General features: G+C 49.1%; 1 protein-coding gene across 5 annotated transcripts; it reads left to right on the plus strand.

Moving 5' to 3' along the window:
• The first annotated feature begins 1109 nt into the window (after nt 1-1109).
• LOC120836319 (beta-1,4-galactosyltransferase galt-1) lies at nt 1110-14931 on the plus strand. Of its 5 annotated transcripts, none has more exons than XM_042286149.1 (7): nt 1309-1536; nt 1624-1880; nt 6097-6662; nt 7860-8007; nt 9367-9615; nt 10725-11126; nt 13138-14925. In XM_042286149.1, exons 3-7 carry the CDS (start codon nt 6310-6312, stop codon nt 13519-13521), a joined length of 1536 nt encoding a protein of 511 aa, XP_042142083.1. In that variant the 5' UTR covers nt 1309-1536; nt 1624-1880; nt 6097-6309; the 3' UTR covers nt 13522-14925. The 5 variants fall into 5 exon arrangements, with proteins under 5 accessions (XP_040072283.2, XP_042142083.1, XP_042142084.1 ...); XM_042286150.1 differs by having other exon boundaries at nt 1309-1495; XM_042286151.1 differs by having other exon boundaries at nt 1485-1495; nt 1685-1880.
• Nucleotides 14932-16709: the final 1778 nt, after the last annotated feature.

Raw genomic sequence — 16709 nt, forward strand, 5'->3', positions numbered from 1 at the left:
TATTCATCTATCCATCCATTCCTCCGGCGGAAGGGTTGCGTCCATGTTCCTGTCGTATTTTTTACCCGTTCTTCGTCCCTGTTTATCTGCCGTTGTCCTGTCATTTACCCGTTCTTCGTCCCTGTTTATCTGCCGGTGTCTTGTCGTTTATCCGTTCTTCGTCCCTGTTTATCTTAGGCTCTTTTTCATCATGTTTAACTGTTACCAACTGGCCCAAATCACCCCCCCCCCCCCCCCCCCCCCCACACACACACACCAGGGAAGAGGGCAAGAGCTCCCGAGCTCTTATCAGGATTCTCTTTGTGCCTCCCGGATTTGCACAGACGTCGCTATTCTCCTCTCAGAAGATTACAGATTAACCCGTCACTCAAAATTCTTACAAAAGCAGCTTCCCTCTCCTCCTCTTACATGGTGGTCAAAAGTATGCGATGCGACGTCAGTGCAACCCATGTATGAAAGCGAGAGGAAGTTACAGGTGAAAGTTACCTTGGCTACGTGCCCGCCGGACCAATCAATTACCAGTCAATCACGTGCCACTCAGTGGTTTGCACCAACTGCTCGCTGCGCAGGAGGCAGCGGAGGCGTCCGCCATTAAAGGGATACTACAACGAAATTTCGGCGCTCATTTTTTTGGTCTATATGTGTTCAAAAGAGCAGTATCACATGGAACATACCAATATCTTGTTAAAAAAGTCTCGGAAAGGAATTTTAAAACGAATTAAACGATTAGCGAAGAGCACCTGGTGGATGTCGCTAACGCCCCGTTTGTAATGCCCGTCTAGGAACCTTGACAGCTAGTGACGGAGGTTGTCTCGTCTCCGGCCACGACGAGAGAAGGCAGGAAGGAGGAACTCCCCTCTTCCCGAGAATCCCTTTTGTGTGTCGCCAGAAGTCGCTATTGTCCCCCTAGAAGATTATAGAAGATTAACCCGTCACTCAAAATTCATACAAAAGCAGCCGCTTCGGTGGCTCGAACAACTAGGCCATCCTCTCGACGTCAGCCTCGCCGTAGCTTTGCTCGTCCTGAGACGACCTACGTCACGATTGCGTTGGATGTCACGTGCTCTAAGCTGGGCCTTCTCCGAGCGCTTGCCAGAGTGGGCCGTTTATAACGAAAAATACAGCCACCAGGATCAAAATACAAACGTGCGATTGTCATTTACGGATATTGTGGATCATATTCAACCTATTTTTGAACACGACGGGAATATTTCAAATTTCGTTGAAGTATCCCTTTAAATTGCAAACGCTACCCATGGTTTCACTTGGAGAGCGTGCTGGTAAGGATAATATAAGTAATGGGTAGAACACAAGGACGAACGAGACGATTTCCCGACAGACGTCTGGTGCCAGTTGGGAAATCCTCTTGTGCGTCCTTGTGTTTTCGCCATTATTTATGTTATCCATGGTTTAAACAGCGGCTAGTGCTTGGCGCGAAGGGGCAGCCGGTGCCACGGCTCTGGCCGGTGCTACAAGCTGGGCCAAATACTGGCAGGTACAAACTAAACGGCAAAACTATATCTGGTTGCGTGTACCGTACGTTTCAGTTATGTTCTGCATGCATTTACAGTCACAAGGTGAAAATTTTTCGCTTTGATGTTTAACTCGCTCTCTCCAAGCTAGGTGGTGCCACCTGTGAGTCGGCATTTCCCCCATTTCCCTTCCCCAATCGTCTCCCGAAAAGCTCGACGGACAAAGCTCGAAATGGGAGGAGCAAGGCCAACTCCAAGATGACACCGTCCTCCCCCGGTTCACAAAGATCATCAGCTGTGCAGATCCGCAGGGTTATCCTCGAGGCGGCCAGCTAACCCTTCCTCACTTGGCGGCGTGTATCGATGACCAGGTCCTAGGGAGATCCTCCCTACGTCCGAGCTCTGCGGGTAAGCCCTACTTCCGTCTAGGTTCTGGGGTGGCGTCGAGGGTTAAGGAGACCACCGCGTAGTTCTATTCATCATAACCAGGCTGCAGCGCAAAACTCTTCGCAAATAACGCTCCTAATTTACTGCCGTTCCATCGTGTCCAAGGGGCCGCTTTGAATTCAACGGGCAACGCGCGAATTTCTTTATTTATAGTACTGCAAGTAGTTGCCGGGGCCATCATGATCACAAAAGAAAGCTTCGATGCGTCATATAATATCCATCGGCGGGCGAGACGAATATCACGCACACGAAACGCAACTGTCCAAAGGTGGTCTTTCACGCAAGACACGGATGATGAGCAGGCAAAGCACGCTTTACAGGCACGTTTTTTATTATCTTTTTTTTTTTCATTTGCTTTTACTTTGCGCAAAACAGAAAGTTACGTCACGAACCTTTTCGAGACGCATCCAATAACGGAAGTAACGTAAAAGGTAAAACTTAAAAAAAAAAAAAATAAATAAATAAAGAAGATAAAAAAATGTGGGAAAGGTCGCCTGCGTGTGGATGGTAATTTTTATGATGTCGGTACGACCGATTCCTCGATGCTCGCGAAATTCTGTATGTGCGCGGCATCTAAAACGTTTCGCACTTTGCACGCAGTTCGTTTAACGGTTCTCTTTCTGCGAGTGAATATTACCGAAAGGTTTTATTTACGTGAAAGTCTGGGGAACTGCGGACCGACACCGCATCTTAGCGCCCAAGTCGACAGCGCACAGCGCCGGTTTTCTTGACGACTGCCTTTCAGCTCCGGGAAATAGACGAGGCTGCTCGCCCGTGCAACGCTCTTGCAGCTCCCCGTATCCAAAGCGGAGAAAACAAAACATTCCCGGAAAACGCCCGCGAGAACGTTAACGGCTAAAACACACAAAAAAAAAAAAAACACGCACACGCGCGCGAAAACAAGAACAATTAACGCTAGGCAGAATGACAAGCTGTCCTGCGGGATTATATGGAGTGCGATCTGCATTGCACGATAACGTCCAACGATCGCTTGCGCCCCCCGCCTTTTTCCTCCTTGCCCGAGGTATAATGAAATTTCAGTCCTTCATTTCGCAGCCGTGGAGGCAATCGAAAACGATGCGATAAAAAAAGCGAGCAAAATATAAAATGCACCGAAGCAAAACTAAAAAAAAAAAAAAAAGGAAAGCCGGAAGCAATATATGTTTTATTTCTTTCCAAGTTTTTGTTTTTTTCCCCTTTCAACAGGAGAATGATATATGAACCGAACCTTCTTCTTTTCCTTTTCTCCCTATTTTACACCCTTTATTAGCTCAAGTAGTGGTTTTGGCCGAATATTTTCGAATGGAATACGGAATAGCAATTCTGCGAGCCTCCCAGTTGAACTTTTGTTGTATTTAAATTTTTTCATCAAAGGTTGTTCCCAAGCTTCTGCACTTCTAAGCTAATCTTAATTTCACTATATGGAGATGGGTTTCAGAAAGCAAATGCCTACATTGATGGCAAGTAAATGACGCGTATGACAAAACACATACAGAGATGGCCAGATAGGTTTAATCGAGGAGATTTATAAATATTCTCGCTATATATGCAAACATCCTTTCTTAATTCCCAAATTCTAGAAAAAAAAAAAGGCAACGAATAAAGCGAGTTGTTAGGACATATCTGGATAACATATACACTGCCTTATAGCCAGTGTAATAAAACAAGCACAAATCACTCTAATATAGATATCAATATTCACAAAGTCTTCGTTTCTTTTTAAATGCACATACCATCCCGCTTTAAAAGTGCGCTTTCCTCCTAAGCATGCGACTGAAATATATTCCTGTATTTCGAAGTCTCGATCGCGACGGCTTAGCCCCTTTGAGTGCGCTTCTTGCCGAGCACCGGTGAACTGCGGAGAACAACAACCGCAAGCGAGCTCCGCGGGTGTTGCTTCTTCGCACTGCACCGGTGCTCGGTAAGAAGCGAACTCAAAGGGGCAAATCCGCCGCGATGGAGACTTGGAAGAATATGGATATCGCAGGTAATCTCAGAGTGAATATCGTATTATTCGGAACTATATACTATTCGAATATTCGCGCAATCCTAGCTTATTCTCTACAAACGTTTGGAAGGTGGTGCATACCTGTTTTCTTTTTTTGTAGTGCCACAACGATTTGGTTGAAATAAATAAAAAACTATCTAATCATTTTGAGGTTATGTTACCCGTAATCGAGGTCAGAGTTACTGGTATGCTTTTGCCGAGATAGTAGGGAAGATAATGGGCCCCAAGTTTATTTATTTATTTGTACTCTACAGCGCCGGAGCATTACAGCAAGGGAGTGGGGTACAGATCACGTCTATACATTGGAAACTCGCACAAAAATGGCGCCTGTCGGTCGCGATTACATTGTATGCGTAAAAAGTGCGATGTTTGATTCCGACGTCATCAATTTGAATTCAAATGTGTCACAAAACCTCCTGCTTCGAAACATCCCATGAACCTCCCTGCACAGCGATTGTACCTGCTCGTCTGAATAGGTGTGCTCTTACTGGTCGTACAATCAATATATCTCATTACCAATCACAAGAATTCGGACGCGTGCAAATAATTTCGGGCGCATGCAAACTCGAATGTTTTCGACAATTATGCTGATTTGGAGAGGCACTCGTGCGAGGTGCTTACCCTTTCAGCGAATTTGTCTTTTTGCTTGCTCAATAATTTACTTCAGCGCGTTTTAGATCCTATTACGTTGTGCTTCATTACAGACAATTGTATTTATGGGCACAGAATTAAAGAGACAATGTCGATGGTGAAGCAGTCCAGTGGTTCTCTACCCTTGAAGTTTTGAGGACCCCCCATCCACCAGGGAGGAGGGGAGAGTTGGACGGTTACAACTGCACAAGGGTCAATGTAGAAAACTAAATGTGTGGACAGCATCCTTCAAACTCTGAAACGGGGAATAATCAACCTTATTCACTCTACACACGTTTTGGTCTCTTTTGCACTGTGCGACAGCCAGCACCAATAAAAAACAATTGTTTTATTGCTCAACTTGACTAACAGTATGTCGAGTGATTCCTTGTTGCACACTCTTGATTCTTCCATCATTTTCAGCCTGGAGCACCCGTATCTGGCATTATTGCGGGGGTAAACAAATGTGAAAAAAAAAAAAAAAAGTTTCTGCATTTGCGGCATAAACAGTATCACCAGGCGGAGCATTACATTCCCTAATGGTCTTGAGGGAAAAAAGAACTCTTATCCAAGTCCGTCCCAGTCTCACATGTACTCTGGAAGCATTCTTTACGTTGCAAAATATACAAACAAACGTAGGGGTGCTAGTAAGCTGGTGCATGCTGTACATTATGAGGCAACCTGAGAATCAGGAAATACGAAAGTTGACATTAAAAGAAGGAGAACGTCTCAAAAGACATTCTCCTTTTGGTGTCAACTTTCGTATCTTCTCTCTCTCAAGTTGCTTCAAAATGTGCAAAATAAAACTTGAAGGTAAAAAGCTATGACAAACCGTCGATGTTAGTGGTTTTACAAAATTACGCAGTCTAACCTCTTTAGAGCAGATCTGGGTACAGTAGGCGTTTAGTCACAACATGCCGATTTGTGAAGTTTGGTTGGTCTTCCGCTATGTCACTGAGCCAACTTTGCCGATTGCAGATTTTGTTATGACATACATTGGAATATAATAGACTCTATTAGGGAGTTCGTAAGAAATCCACAATTCCATTGCAGCAGACTCTTCAACAGCAGTCCTTATATTGGACATCACTCGGCTTTAATTCGGTAGTGGTGGCATCCGTTTTGCGAACTGCTGCCTTCGCGTGACCGAAACCGCCTGGCGATGATCATCAGTACAGCTTAACAAAATCACTAGCTGTCAAAGTTTAGAAATTTTGAACAAACCAGTTCTTTCCTAATAATCATTCACATTTCCTCACTGGTTCGACCAGAGTCCAGTCATAATGAACATCAAAGTCTCTAGTATGAGTATCTGCATTCTGTATACTCTTTTTACGACAGACCAAAGCCTTGGCGCACTATGGCCTATGTTGCTGCTGCGCCAGAAAACTCCAAATTCATTCATTCATTCACCAAAGCCTTTATCCCTATAAAGGTCTGTTAGAACGAATTTACACTGTGTAGCACGAATTAATTTTATCCCAACTCTTATATTGTGTCGGTGATGCATTCATTCCCCACCCACCTCTCTTCTCTCAGGTACGATCCGAGCCAAAAAAAGCAAGAGCGGAAGCAGCGCCACCGGTCGTCCTAGCCGTGGAGGCGATCGGAAGCCGACGGGCGACATCCGAAGCAGACTCGTAGGACCACGATTACACGATGAAGCCTCTCACATTCACGCGAGACATAATGGTACGGGACAGATAACGGCGAAAGGTGTCGCGGAGCTTCGATTCGGACCGCCTGGCCGAGATGGCGCCCCGCAAACGGTCTCCACCACTCTACCCGCGCCACCGGGCCCTCTACCCGTCCGGCAAGCGCGCCGTGGACCGGCGCTTCCTGTCCGTCTACATGGCCCTGGTGTTCTTCCTGCTCTTCGGCTGCCTGTTCCTGTCCCAACTGGTGTCGGACGCGCCCGGGGCCGTGCTCGAGCCCTTGGACCCCGGACTCCTGGAGGAGATGTTCCGGCCCAGGTCGCCGTCCGACGAGCGGAGCCCCCTGGGCTTTCCGGACTCCTCCGAGTACGACCCTCCGGCCAACGTCAACATGTCCACCCTCTTCAAGATGGCCGAGTCAAAGCCGGATCACTGGCAGCGAGTCCGCAGGTTAGAAGTTCGTCTGCATGCTCGCAGTTGCTCGACCGACCAATGGCCCCGGAAATGGACTTTTTTGAAAGGTGCGCCGTACATATACATATATATTCGTTTATTATCACTACAAAGAAGTGTGGAGAGCAGAAAAAAAAACCTGCAGTTGGAGCTTGACAGGCCCCTGCCCCCGTATAACAGTCCTACAAACAACCTAAAAAATTGTGCTGGGTCAACGTACGAGACAGAACATTGGCAACAGGTAAAAGGTCCGTCTTTTTGTTCACATTTCTTTTGTGGGCGATTTTTAAAATTGCGCGAGGTGACGGAGTCTGGGTCAGATACCGTAAATGCGATACATTCTGTGGAGGCACTTAATTATTGCGAATAAAACTTATCGCCGAATTTTGTGGCGAGTATGTGGCATATTACCCACCCAACTAGTCTATTGAGCGGCTTTGAATCGCAAAATTAGCTACTGCGTAACGTGTCTGAAAGAAATATTCTGGCCCATTTGAGATATTAAGCGCATGAATATAAACTCATTGTTGCCACTTAGCGACGGGTCTGGAGGCGAGACGATAGTTTCCGCACGTACAGTTGTTTTACGAATGACTTCGGGAGCTTTGAGTCTATAGCTTCGCAAGGTGTCGTCTCGAGTGTGCTACTTCCAAGACCCCAGAACTCTCCACTCAAAAGCAACACCGTATGTCTTTCTTAACCGAAAACTGTAGGCAAGTCAGAAGCAGGAAGAACGCAATGGCAATTCTTGCCAACTGAAGCCAGCTTGCCAGACTTTAACACCCACCAATTGATATTGTCAAACATTTACCGACATTTATTTATAGCATCTTTTGCCAAAGGAATGTGCTGCTGTTTACTTTCCCTTTTTGCTTCGGTTTGATTCGAACATTTTCGCGCAGTGTTTTATAGAATTGTTGCGTTTACGGAACTATCTCGAGCCGCTGAACTTTAGGGGCCAGAGGCTTTGTCAGGCACACCTTTTTCTTTGCCCCCATTGCAGTGAAATAGCGAAAAAAAAAAATATTTCTTCATCACAAAAACTTGATACTCCCTGGTCGTTAAAACTTGAGCGCAGCTTAAAATAAACCCAGTCTTTATTAAGGCGAGATTGCCAAGGTTGTCCATTCGGAATTGAAGAACACTTTTAAGCAGCCTCACAGTGACCGGGGCAAGTGTGCCTCCTCCCGCCAGGACCAATGACCGGTTCTACGTCTTCTCGGCCTACCTGGACACCCGGAGGGCGAGGGCCGTCCGCATCATAGCCGCGGCCCGCACGCGGCTCACGGACCGCGTCGTCTGCCGCCTCTTCTGGAAGACCACCGACGGCAGGGAGTTCCAGGTATGCGGCGAGGGGCTCGGCCACAGACGGATGCTTGCGCGGTTCCCTTTGAATTGGGCGGCGACTCGCGCCCCAGCCAAATAGTATATTTAGTTTTAGATCAAATAGTGTTTGAGCCAACTTTAGTGGGACTACCTGTCCCTCGATTTTAGCCGCCATTCCCCTAATCCTCTTTTAGCAAGCTCTACTTCATCGAAACATTTTGTTTCAGCATTGTCGTAAAATCCCGGGTCCCCGAGGAAGTGGGCCTCTTGGCGCAGTGCCCTTGGATGGCAGAGCCATTTCACAACGACACTTTTGGCATTTCAATTTCCTCCCCGCTCATAGTACCCATCTCTCGGTATTTGACGCTGTCCTAGTTCTCAAAGCTCTTGTCCTAGCCTCGAACGATAATGCACTTCCTCTAGAGTTATCAAATGTTCTCCTTTCTATCCGTTTTCAGTCCTGTATATTTCTAAAGGTAACTGCCGCCCCTTGCCCGTTGGTGCTCCACCGAGGTGAAGCCGACGCAGACGCTATCACAGTATATATGCCGTACGGGAAGTTTTCTCTCGTTTCTGGTCCGGTTTTGCCTTTCTTTTTTTCTACAGGGAGCAAAGCTTTCTTCCACTTGCGTCTTTGAACGCCTTTCACTGGCGTCTTTAAACGAAGGCTCAGAGCGTGCTTATCGCGTGGGTTTGGACAGCCACTCGCATGCTCTGCTGGCCGTCGTCGACGCCTCTGCCATTGTCCCTCCAGAAAACGACAAATATAGGTAGATTCACTTGAAGCTATACAAAACTGATCCATTCGATTTATATTTTCAAATTATATAATCAAACCGCCAGCGTTACTATTATGAAATGTAGTCTCTTTCTCCCCAACGTATCGACTCGTAAAAAATAAGCCCGACTAAGTTTATTCCATAAAATCGATTACACCGAGGCCACACTTTGCAGTAGGCTCATCACACCTCCTCTTTGCGTTTCACCTAGGCTCGATTGTCAACACAAAGTCCCTCGTGCTTGCACCAATCTCTTTCGCCCCGTCCTCCAGCTACAGCCTGCGACTGGAATGACGTCCCTGGTCCCATAGTTTTATTCACAGATCATGTTCATTTTAAAAGTGCCTTAGATTGTTTCAGTATAACCAAGCAATGCTCATGTTTTTCCGCAAGTTTCATTCCAATTTACGGGTACCCACTTCCCCCTACGTAATGCCCGAGGATGAAATAAAATGAAGAGACAAGAGCAAGGAGGAAAGCTGCACCGCTTGCGTAGTCGACGTTCGACGAGCTGCAACTTTAGCATCTCTCTTTCTCGAGAGAGAAGCGTACGCCGTTGAGAGATGGCCCGGGGCAATGGCGGGGGGTGCCCGCAGGCGACGACGGTGCTGGCCTCCAACAAGCTGATCCGAGAGAACTGGAACCTGCGCTACAGCGCCTTCTTCCTGCTCTGCCCGCTGCCGCCAGGCATGACTGGGGAGACCCCGCTCTGGGTGTCCGTGCAGCGCCTCAACGACCGGGCCCTGCCCCGCAATGTGCTGCTCGTCCACCGCAGGGACCAGCACCCCCGGCCGCCCGAGGAGCTGGCCGTCTGCGTCAAGCCCATTCACTACGACTACAACAAGGTGCGCCACCTGCCCCGACCGGGCGTCTCTGACCGGCGCGTCCGCCCGCGCATCCAATGTGGTCCAGGCGACAGACAACGTCGCAAAAGCCGGAGTGTTGCGCCGTCGGACGTCGCAATCTCGGCAATTAGGCTCTCGAGAAAAAAAGCGAGGGAAAATCCGACTGTCGTCGCGGCATCCCAGTCGTTGTAGCTTCCTTGAACTGTTGAACCGGAGAGCGACATGCAACAGAATCGGTGTGTGTTATTGTCCACCACCGCCGGCGTGACGCTTCTATTATGTCGTCGGGCGGAAATGGAGGTTTCTTGCATGCGGTCAATGTGCCGGTCGGAGACGCGTTGGGAACAGAGCTCTACACGGGGCCGGGCCAATCCGAAATCCTGGGCCGGGTTGCACGGATTGTTTCCGGGTCCGGACCGGGCCGGGCAGCGCGGATTGCTTCAGGGTTTCTGGGCTCGGGCAATGGCGTAGCACACTTTCTAAAACATTGAGATGAAATTGCTAATGCTTTGATCGTTTCGATTCGAAAGAAACGAACAAGCCGATTTGCGAACTCGCTACGACGCCACTAAAATAATCTTAGAAATAAAGAAAGCTGTTTTGGACTAAGAAAGTCCACAAGAAGATACGGAGAATCCTGGGGATTTCAATTGGCATAGTGGGACAGCTGCCAGCAAGCAAGAAAACGAGGGCAATCCTGTCACAAGGGACAGTACAATTATCCTTCCCTTTCCTTTTCAAACTCTGAAAAAAAAAAAAAAGAAAGCACTGTTTTGCTATTAAAGATAAGCCATATGTCTTTTATATTTGTGCAAGCTTTCGAATGTTCCCCCTGTGACTGCGATATGACAGCATCTTTTTGGCAAATTAGTAAACGAATCAAATGCACAAACATCTTCCTACGGCAGCTTTGAATTTAATAGATGAGGCACGCTTTGGCCTCTCACCGGGGCGGGCCTGATCAGGTAGACGTCTTGTCGGGCCGGGTATGGGTCGGGTAAGACTAAGAGTCAGCGGGCCCGGGCTGTGCCTCAAAAAGCAGGCCCGTGCAGTGCTCTAGTTGGGGGCACCGTACCGGAGGCAAGGAGTGCAATGCCCCTCCCCCGCAGGTGCTGCAGTTTGCAGAGTTTGTGGAGCTGAACCTGGCCCTGGGCGTGTCCCACTTTGTGCTGTACAACCACACTGTGGGGCCCGACGTGGGCTGCCTACTGGAGCGCTATGTGTCCGAGCGGCTGGTGACCCTGCTGCCCTGGCAGCTGCCCATCGCCTCCCAGCGGGAGATCCGCACCGAGGCCCTCTTCGCCGCTCTCAACGACTGCCTGTACCGCACCATGCACGCCTTTCGCTGGGTCGCCATGATCGACCTGGACGAGTTCATCGTGCCCGCGGGCAACATCACCCTTCCGGCCATGCTGCGCCGCCTGCATGCCGCCCACCAGAGGGCCGGGGCCTACTCCTTCCGCAACGCCTTCTTCTACCTGCAGTGGCCGGACGACCCCACCGCCGCACGGGTTGGTGCACGCCCTAAGACCATTTCGAGGCCCTCGCTTTTTTCCCCGTTGCCGGTGGACGCACGTGGCGCCGCCTAGCTTGTGTCAAGCGCAACGCCAGGGGTCGACGACGCCAAGACGTTGCGCCGACAATCGTCGAGCTTTGGCGCGTTTGTCTCTCAGGGTGGGTCGGAAATCCGCCAGCAACGAGGTCGTGCGCGGGCCTCGTCTTGTGGGTGGCATTGCAAAGAGGCGCCCCGGCCGCGGAGAATTTCCTTTTTCGCGGGACGGGTTTCTCTGCAAGTAGCCAGCTCGAGAGTGGGCAATCATGCTCATTCCCAAGAGTGGAGTCGTTTTGAGACGTCTTGTAGCCATTCCAAAACAGCCAGAATTAGTAGCAGACGTCTTGGGATACACGAGACGCGAGAGTGCAACGTGCCAGACGGCCTCACCTGGATGTCTAGAAAATATGTTTACCTATATGTCTCGAAGACATCTTTTCGAGAAGTCTCTAACTACTCGAGACGTCTAGAAGACATATTTACGGGACGTCACGGGCCAGTTGACACGTTGTGGTAAATTGTCTCATAAACAGATTGCCGAGACATGGTGAGGAAGCATAAAATTTAAAATGTAGCGATAATAGAAATGTTTTTGGGCATGTGCACGGTTGCACGCACCACCGTGCAACAAAGCCAAAGGCGGCAAAAGGTGCGGCAACGCGGGTAACTACCGCCGTACGGCCGCCCGTACGTCAAAAATGTCGTCAAAGCGTCGCAGGCGATGTACCCCGTCGATGAAATTGCTCTCACTAACGAAAAACGGCAACACGAAACGAGTTTGCCGTAACCTGCAACCTCGTTTCCAATATTTGTGCAAATTTGCAAGGAATAGCCGCTCGTAGATCGCTTCTTTTGTATAAATTTCCGCCATTGTACGTCGAAAGGTCTCGTTCGGGACTTCGCCGAACGTATTGCCCTTTGTGATTGATACGCTGCTCCTCGTCTCATCCGGTCGCTTCTCCGGCAAAACAGAATGTACAAAGGAAGAGGAATCTTGCAAGAGTCGTTTACCTCAGTCGCATTCCGGTTTGCTGGTTCAGCCTCCCTTCGACGGTATTGGCATGCCATCGATCTACGGGGCAAGCCAACGCGTCAGTCACCATTTGTCGTAAACCATAGTCCACAAAGCAATGTCCCAAAGCATCTTTTTTCGACGTTACTAGATCACTTCGCTGGCGGAACTTCTCGCAAACTGCGTATAACGGACGACGTAAAACCTTGCATCCGATTTTGTCCTAGTGGCGGCACGTCATGCTTGGGTCATCTAATAGCTGTTAGTTCTGGACAAGAGTCACACATAACCCACATATAATCGTGTAGGTGACAAAGATCAAGTCAGTCGTAGAATGCTGCGTGAGAGGAGACAAAACAATCATTTCGGAGCGATCTGTGTTGCGACCACCGTGAAGATTCTTTCTCTCCTAAATTTAAGCAAAAAGCTGAACGTTCAGAATGCTCTTGAAATAACGATTCTTCTGCCGAAACCGATTATAACGAGGTCAACGGGAATCAAAAATCACTTCACTATATCCGCTATTTTGTTATAATCGACTTCAGTTAACGAAGTGCAGAAGGGAATCTGAAATCGTGATCGCTTCGCTGTAGCCGGTATTTCGTTATAACAGAGATCGTTATAACCGGTCTGGACAGTATCCCAAAATTATAATATGGCCCTTAAAGATACGTTTGTGTTTCTTGAAGGATACCTCGAACCTTTTTGTTTACCTTCACGCGGTGGTCTTTTGGGCCTTTCAAGCTCTCCAAGTGCTTTTAAGGAGAACGAGTGTGCGATGGATGAACCGCGGGAATTCTTCTCCAGTGGCACGCGTCGCAGCAATCGCAAAGCCATCGGTAAACGCAGACGATCGGTTGGGGCCACCTCTCGTAGCACCCCCTAGGGGAAGGCGAGGCACATACGCAGCAGAAGTATCCTCTTACGGAGTCTTCTGGCCTCAATGCCCTTTGTGCAGGACCGTCTGCCGCTGGTGACGATGCGTAAAACCCTGCGCAAGGCGCACCTGCACGCCCACCGACAGCGCTCCAAGTGCATCCTGGAGCCCGAGAGCGTGGTGGAGGTGGGCAACCACTTCGTCTGGGAGTTCCTGGCGGGCAAGGCCACCGTCAACGTGGCCTCCAGCGTGGCCTTCCTGCACCACTATCGGGTGTGTGAGTTCGGCGGCAACGACTGCGTCAACGCCACCTCCGTGCGGGACGCCCGCCTCCACTTCTGGAAGCCCCGGCTGCTCGAGGCCGTCGGACGCCGCATGCGCATGCTGCGCCGCAGGGACCTCGCCTGCCCCGGGCGGGGCAACGGGACCGCTGCGCGCCGGTCCTCCCCGCCCGGTCGGTCCTGATCGAGCGGCCCGTCGCTCGGCCAAACACCGACCACGCCGGGAACGAAACAGCGGCTCGTCCTTCCGTCCGGGAACACAAACGCACGTGCGCCGCCTAGAGGGCGTTAAAAGCAACGGAACGGCTGGACAGTTTCTTCGACGGTATCGCTCCGCGTTTGGGGAAGGGTAGGTCTGGGGAAGCTGAGACGGGCGACACGAACGATTTGCACAAAGCGAACGACGCTACGCTGCCCGAATTGGTACAAGCCACCGTGTGATGTCCGGCAGAGTATCTGGGAATTGGCGGCGACGGAGTGACGTTGAATTAGGCTCGCGTTGGAGCTTGGCCGTAACCTCGACTGACGGTGGACAGCGGCGAGTGTAACCGAAGGGCTTCCGACAAAACAGGGATTTAGACGACTGAACTCGCGAGTGCGTTGGGAAAACGTTGCGTCGACCTTCTGTCAAGAAGTCTCGAACCATGGGATGAGCATTTACGTCGACGAAAGGGTAACGTTTTCTTGTCTTGCACCGCAGGACGCTCGGACCATGTGATCCAAGAACCCCAAACGTGAGTTGTGATGGAGTGGACGTGCGGTATTGTCTCGGTAACGGTACGAAGCAATTAACGAATTGCACAAACAAGCACAGAGGTAGCCACCACGCCCGACGCTTAGCTTAGGATATGAAAATGGAAGAGATGCTCCCAGGGGTGAGAATTCCCGGGACCGCGCGAGATCAAATGTTTGAACAAGGTTTTGCCGCCTTCTGCGATTGGGACGACCGACGACCGGGACGTGCGGGCAGTGCCCTTCTTGCGACACGACTCCCGGGTGCAAGCGACAAGGACTGGAACCCTTGCAAGAAAGCCAACGATGTCAGAAGACATTGAGAAGGTCGAACATTTGATGGACGACGTTCCGCGTCCTCTACGTGCGACAAAATGTGCCCATTTATAAGAAAAAGCAATCGTCACGCAGCCAAGTGCCGTTGTCCACGTTTAACGGGCGTGCGCGGTCGTATCCACGTGACGCTGACTGACGCTCTCTCGAAACAAAAACAGAGATCTAACAAACTAATGGACGACTGAAAACAACGAAACGATGATCAGTGACCACGAAGGAGTGCGCTCGAATAGAGAGACGGGTTGCGGGAACCCCGAAGGCTGCAACCATACATGAGGAAGACAGGAGTGCTTCGCGCAACCGTCCGATGCGCCCGTTTAAATGTGACTATCGAACGTGCAGGATGTATGCAGGACCCTGGTGTGTTCGCTGGTATCGCAGGGTTCGCAGTGTCACGCTTTCTGTCCGCCAATAAGCTGCGCGATTGTTGTGGGCTGAGCGTTTTCAGATCACACGTCGAAGAAGGGGAAGGGGCGGGCACCAACGTGGGGACACGAGACAATAAAATGTCAATTCAGACGGCCAATGTGTGTTCCTGGTGTTGTCGCGTGATATGCGAAATTCGTCCCAGTTTGTTATGACAACGGGAGCATAGTACAATGCGAGAATAAGCTGCACAGCCTCTACAAAAGGTATGTGGAACATGTTTTTTAGGCTTTACAGATTTGTTTTAAAAAAGTCGCAAAAGCTGCACTAATGCAGTCTGTGCAGAGGAGCAGACAAGGGGACGTCGTAGAGGGAGCAAATCCCCGTGACAAGTTGGATTATTAACTAAAATTTGTTAAGTAACTTTTTATTCAGTGAAAATAAATGTGCGGCTCCAAGTAGAAACTTGCTGAGCATCATTGAAAACCACTGAATAAGTAGATTTTCGAAAGCGATGTGAAAACGTAAATAAGAAACTGAAAAGCCGCATGGGCCTGTTTTTGCACCCGCAGCCTAGTGCCTGTTCCACCACGAACGGCAATTTTAGCGCACGACCCCGCTCCGAGTCTTTCTAAAATTGACTGATTCATTAGTTTATGTTGATGCTCATAGGGTTTGTAATTGGGACAATAAGGCTATCTTTGCTAATCAAAACGTGAATGAACAAATTTGAATCAATTCCCCGACTTACTGCACGCCCGGCAATAAAAGTTGTATTTTTCTAGATTGAGAAGAAACAATCCAATTTTCGAGTCTGTTTTCTTGCGTGTATGTCAATGATAGAAATCTAGCACTTACTTATATTGATTTATTAAATCATTATCATAATTAGCCTATACCTTTCCCTTCCCCTCACCACGAACGGGGTCTTCCATCATTTTCGGCGATCCACAAGGGGTCCGCGAAACACCAATGGTTGAGAACCACTGGTCTAGAGTAACAAACGAAACTCTAACTACTTTCAATCTCTCAGAGTCAAAAGCAGTAGAATTGTACGTAAGGTAGCAGTAGCACAAGACTACCAAACAGCAACCTGTCTTTCGATTTTTAAACGCGTTCCATTTTTCTTTTTGGGGAAATGCTCGTATGACCAGGAGGGAGGCGGGGGAATGTGTGTGTGTGTGGGGGGGGGGGGTGACTAGGAGAGGGAGCCGCAAGCTGCACTTTACCACGCGAAGAGCCGCATGCGGCTCGCAAGCCGCAGCTTGGCCACCCCCGATATATAGGGTGACCAGGCGTCCCATTCTAGCCAGGACATTTCCCTTTTAGAGGTTTGTACCAGCCGTCCCTTGTCCCATTTTTGTGGGAACTTGGTCGCAAAATCGGTACCTAACAAGTGGAAGCAATATGAAATTTGCAAACTTGTGACAGTGTATTAGAGTTACGGTGACCCTATACATTCGGTTTTGGGCGAGGGTTTTAGCGCTTCATTTTATGTCATTTTGCCTCGGAAAAGGTGCCTAATGCCCAGTTTCTGAGGGAACATGCAGTTGCGAAATTAGCACTAAGCGAACGGAAGCGAAATAATGTTCATCCCTTAGAGACATAATTTTATAAAAACAATCACACTTTGAAAATGTTATCTCCCGTAGTTTGGCAAGAATAAAACAGTACTGGCGACAAAAGCCACTTGCCCGGAACAATGTGCTCAATGACTCACCATTTTTCTTTGGCATCACCTCTCAAACATGAGTGTCCCGTTTTCTACCCTTATGGCCACGCAATTAGAGTAAGCATTGTATAAAAATGTTATTTCCAGTAGAGTATGCTTTCTAGCTTCTCCACTTGTCAATAAGCTTTGTTTGCAACAGACGTGTTTACCGGGCATTTTTCTGTATTACTGAATGTGGCATGCTTAGGTTTTGCAGAATAAGTGAG

This window comes from Ixodes scapularis, unplaced genomic scaffold (genome assembly GCF_016920785.2).
Source record: "Ixodes scapularis isolate PalLabHiFi unplaced genomic scaffold, ASM1692078v2 PGA_scaffold6__148_contigs__length_123643588, whole genome shotgun sequence".
NCBI classification, from domain to species: Eukaryota; Metazoa; Arthropoda; class Arachnida; order Ixodida; family Ixodidae; genus Ixodes; species Ixodes scapularis.

Bases quoted from the DNA above. Each gene is read 5' to 3' on its own strand.
- LOC120836319 (XM_040216349.3), top strand. From the start codon at position 6,310: ATGGCGCCCCGCAAACGGTCTCCACCACTCTACCCGCGCCACCGGGCC. The intron at 9,616-10,724 runs GTGCGCCACCTG...CCTCCCCCGCAG, and splicing joins TTCACTACGACTACAACAAG to GTGCTGCAGTTTGCAGAGTT. The intron at 11,127-13,137 runs GTTGGTGCACGC...CCCTTTGTGCAG, and splicing joins ACGACCCCACCGCCGCACGG to GACCGTCTGCCGCTGGTGAC.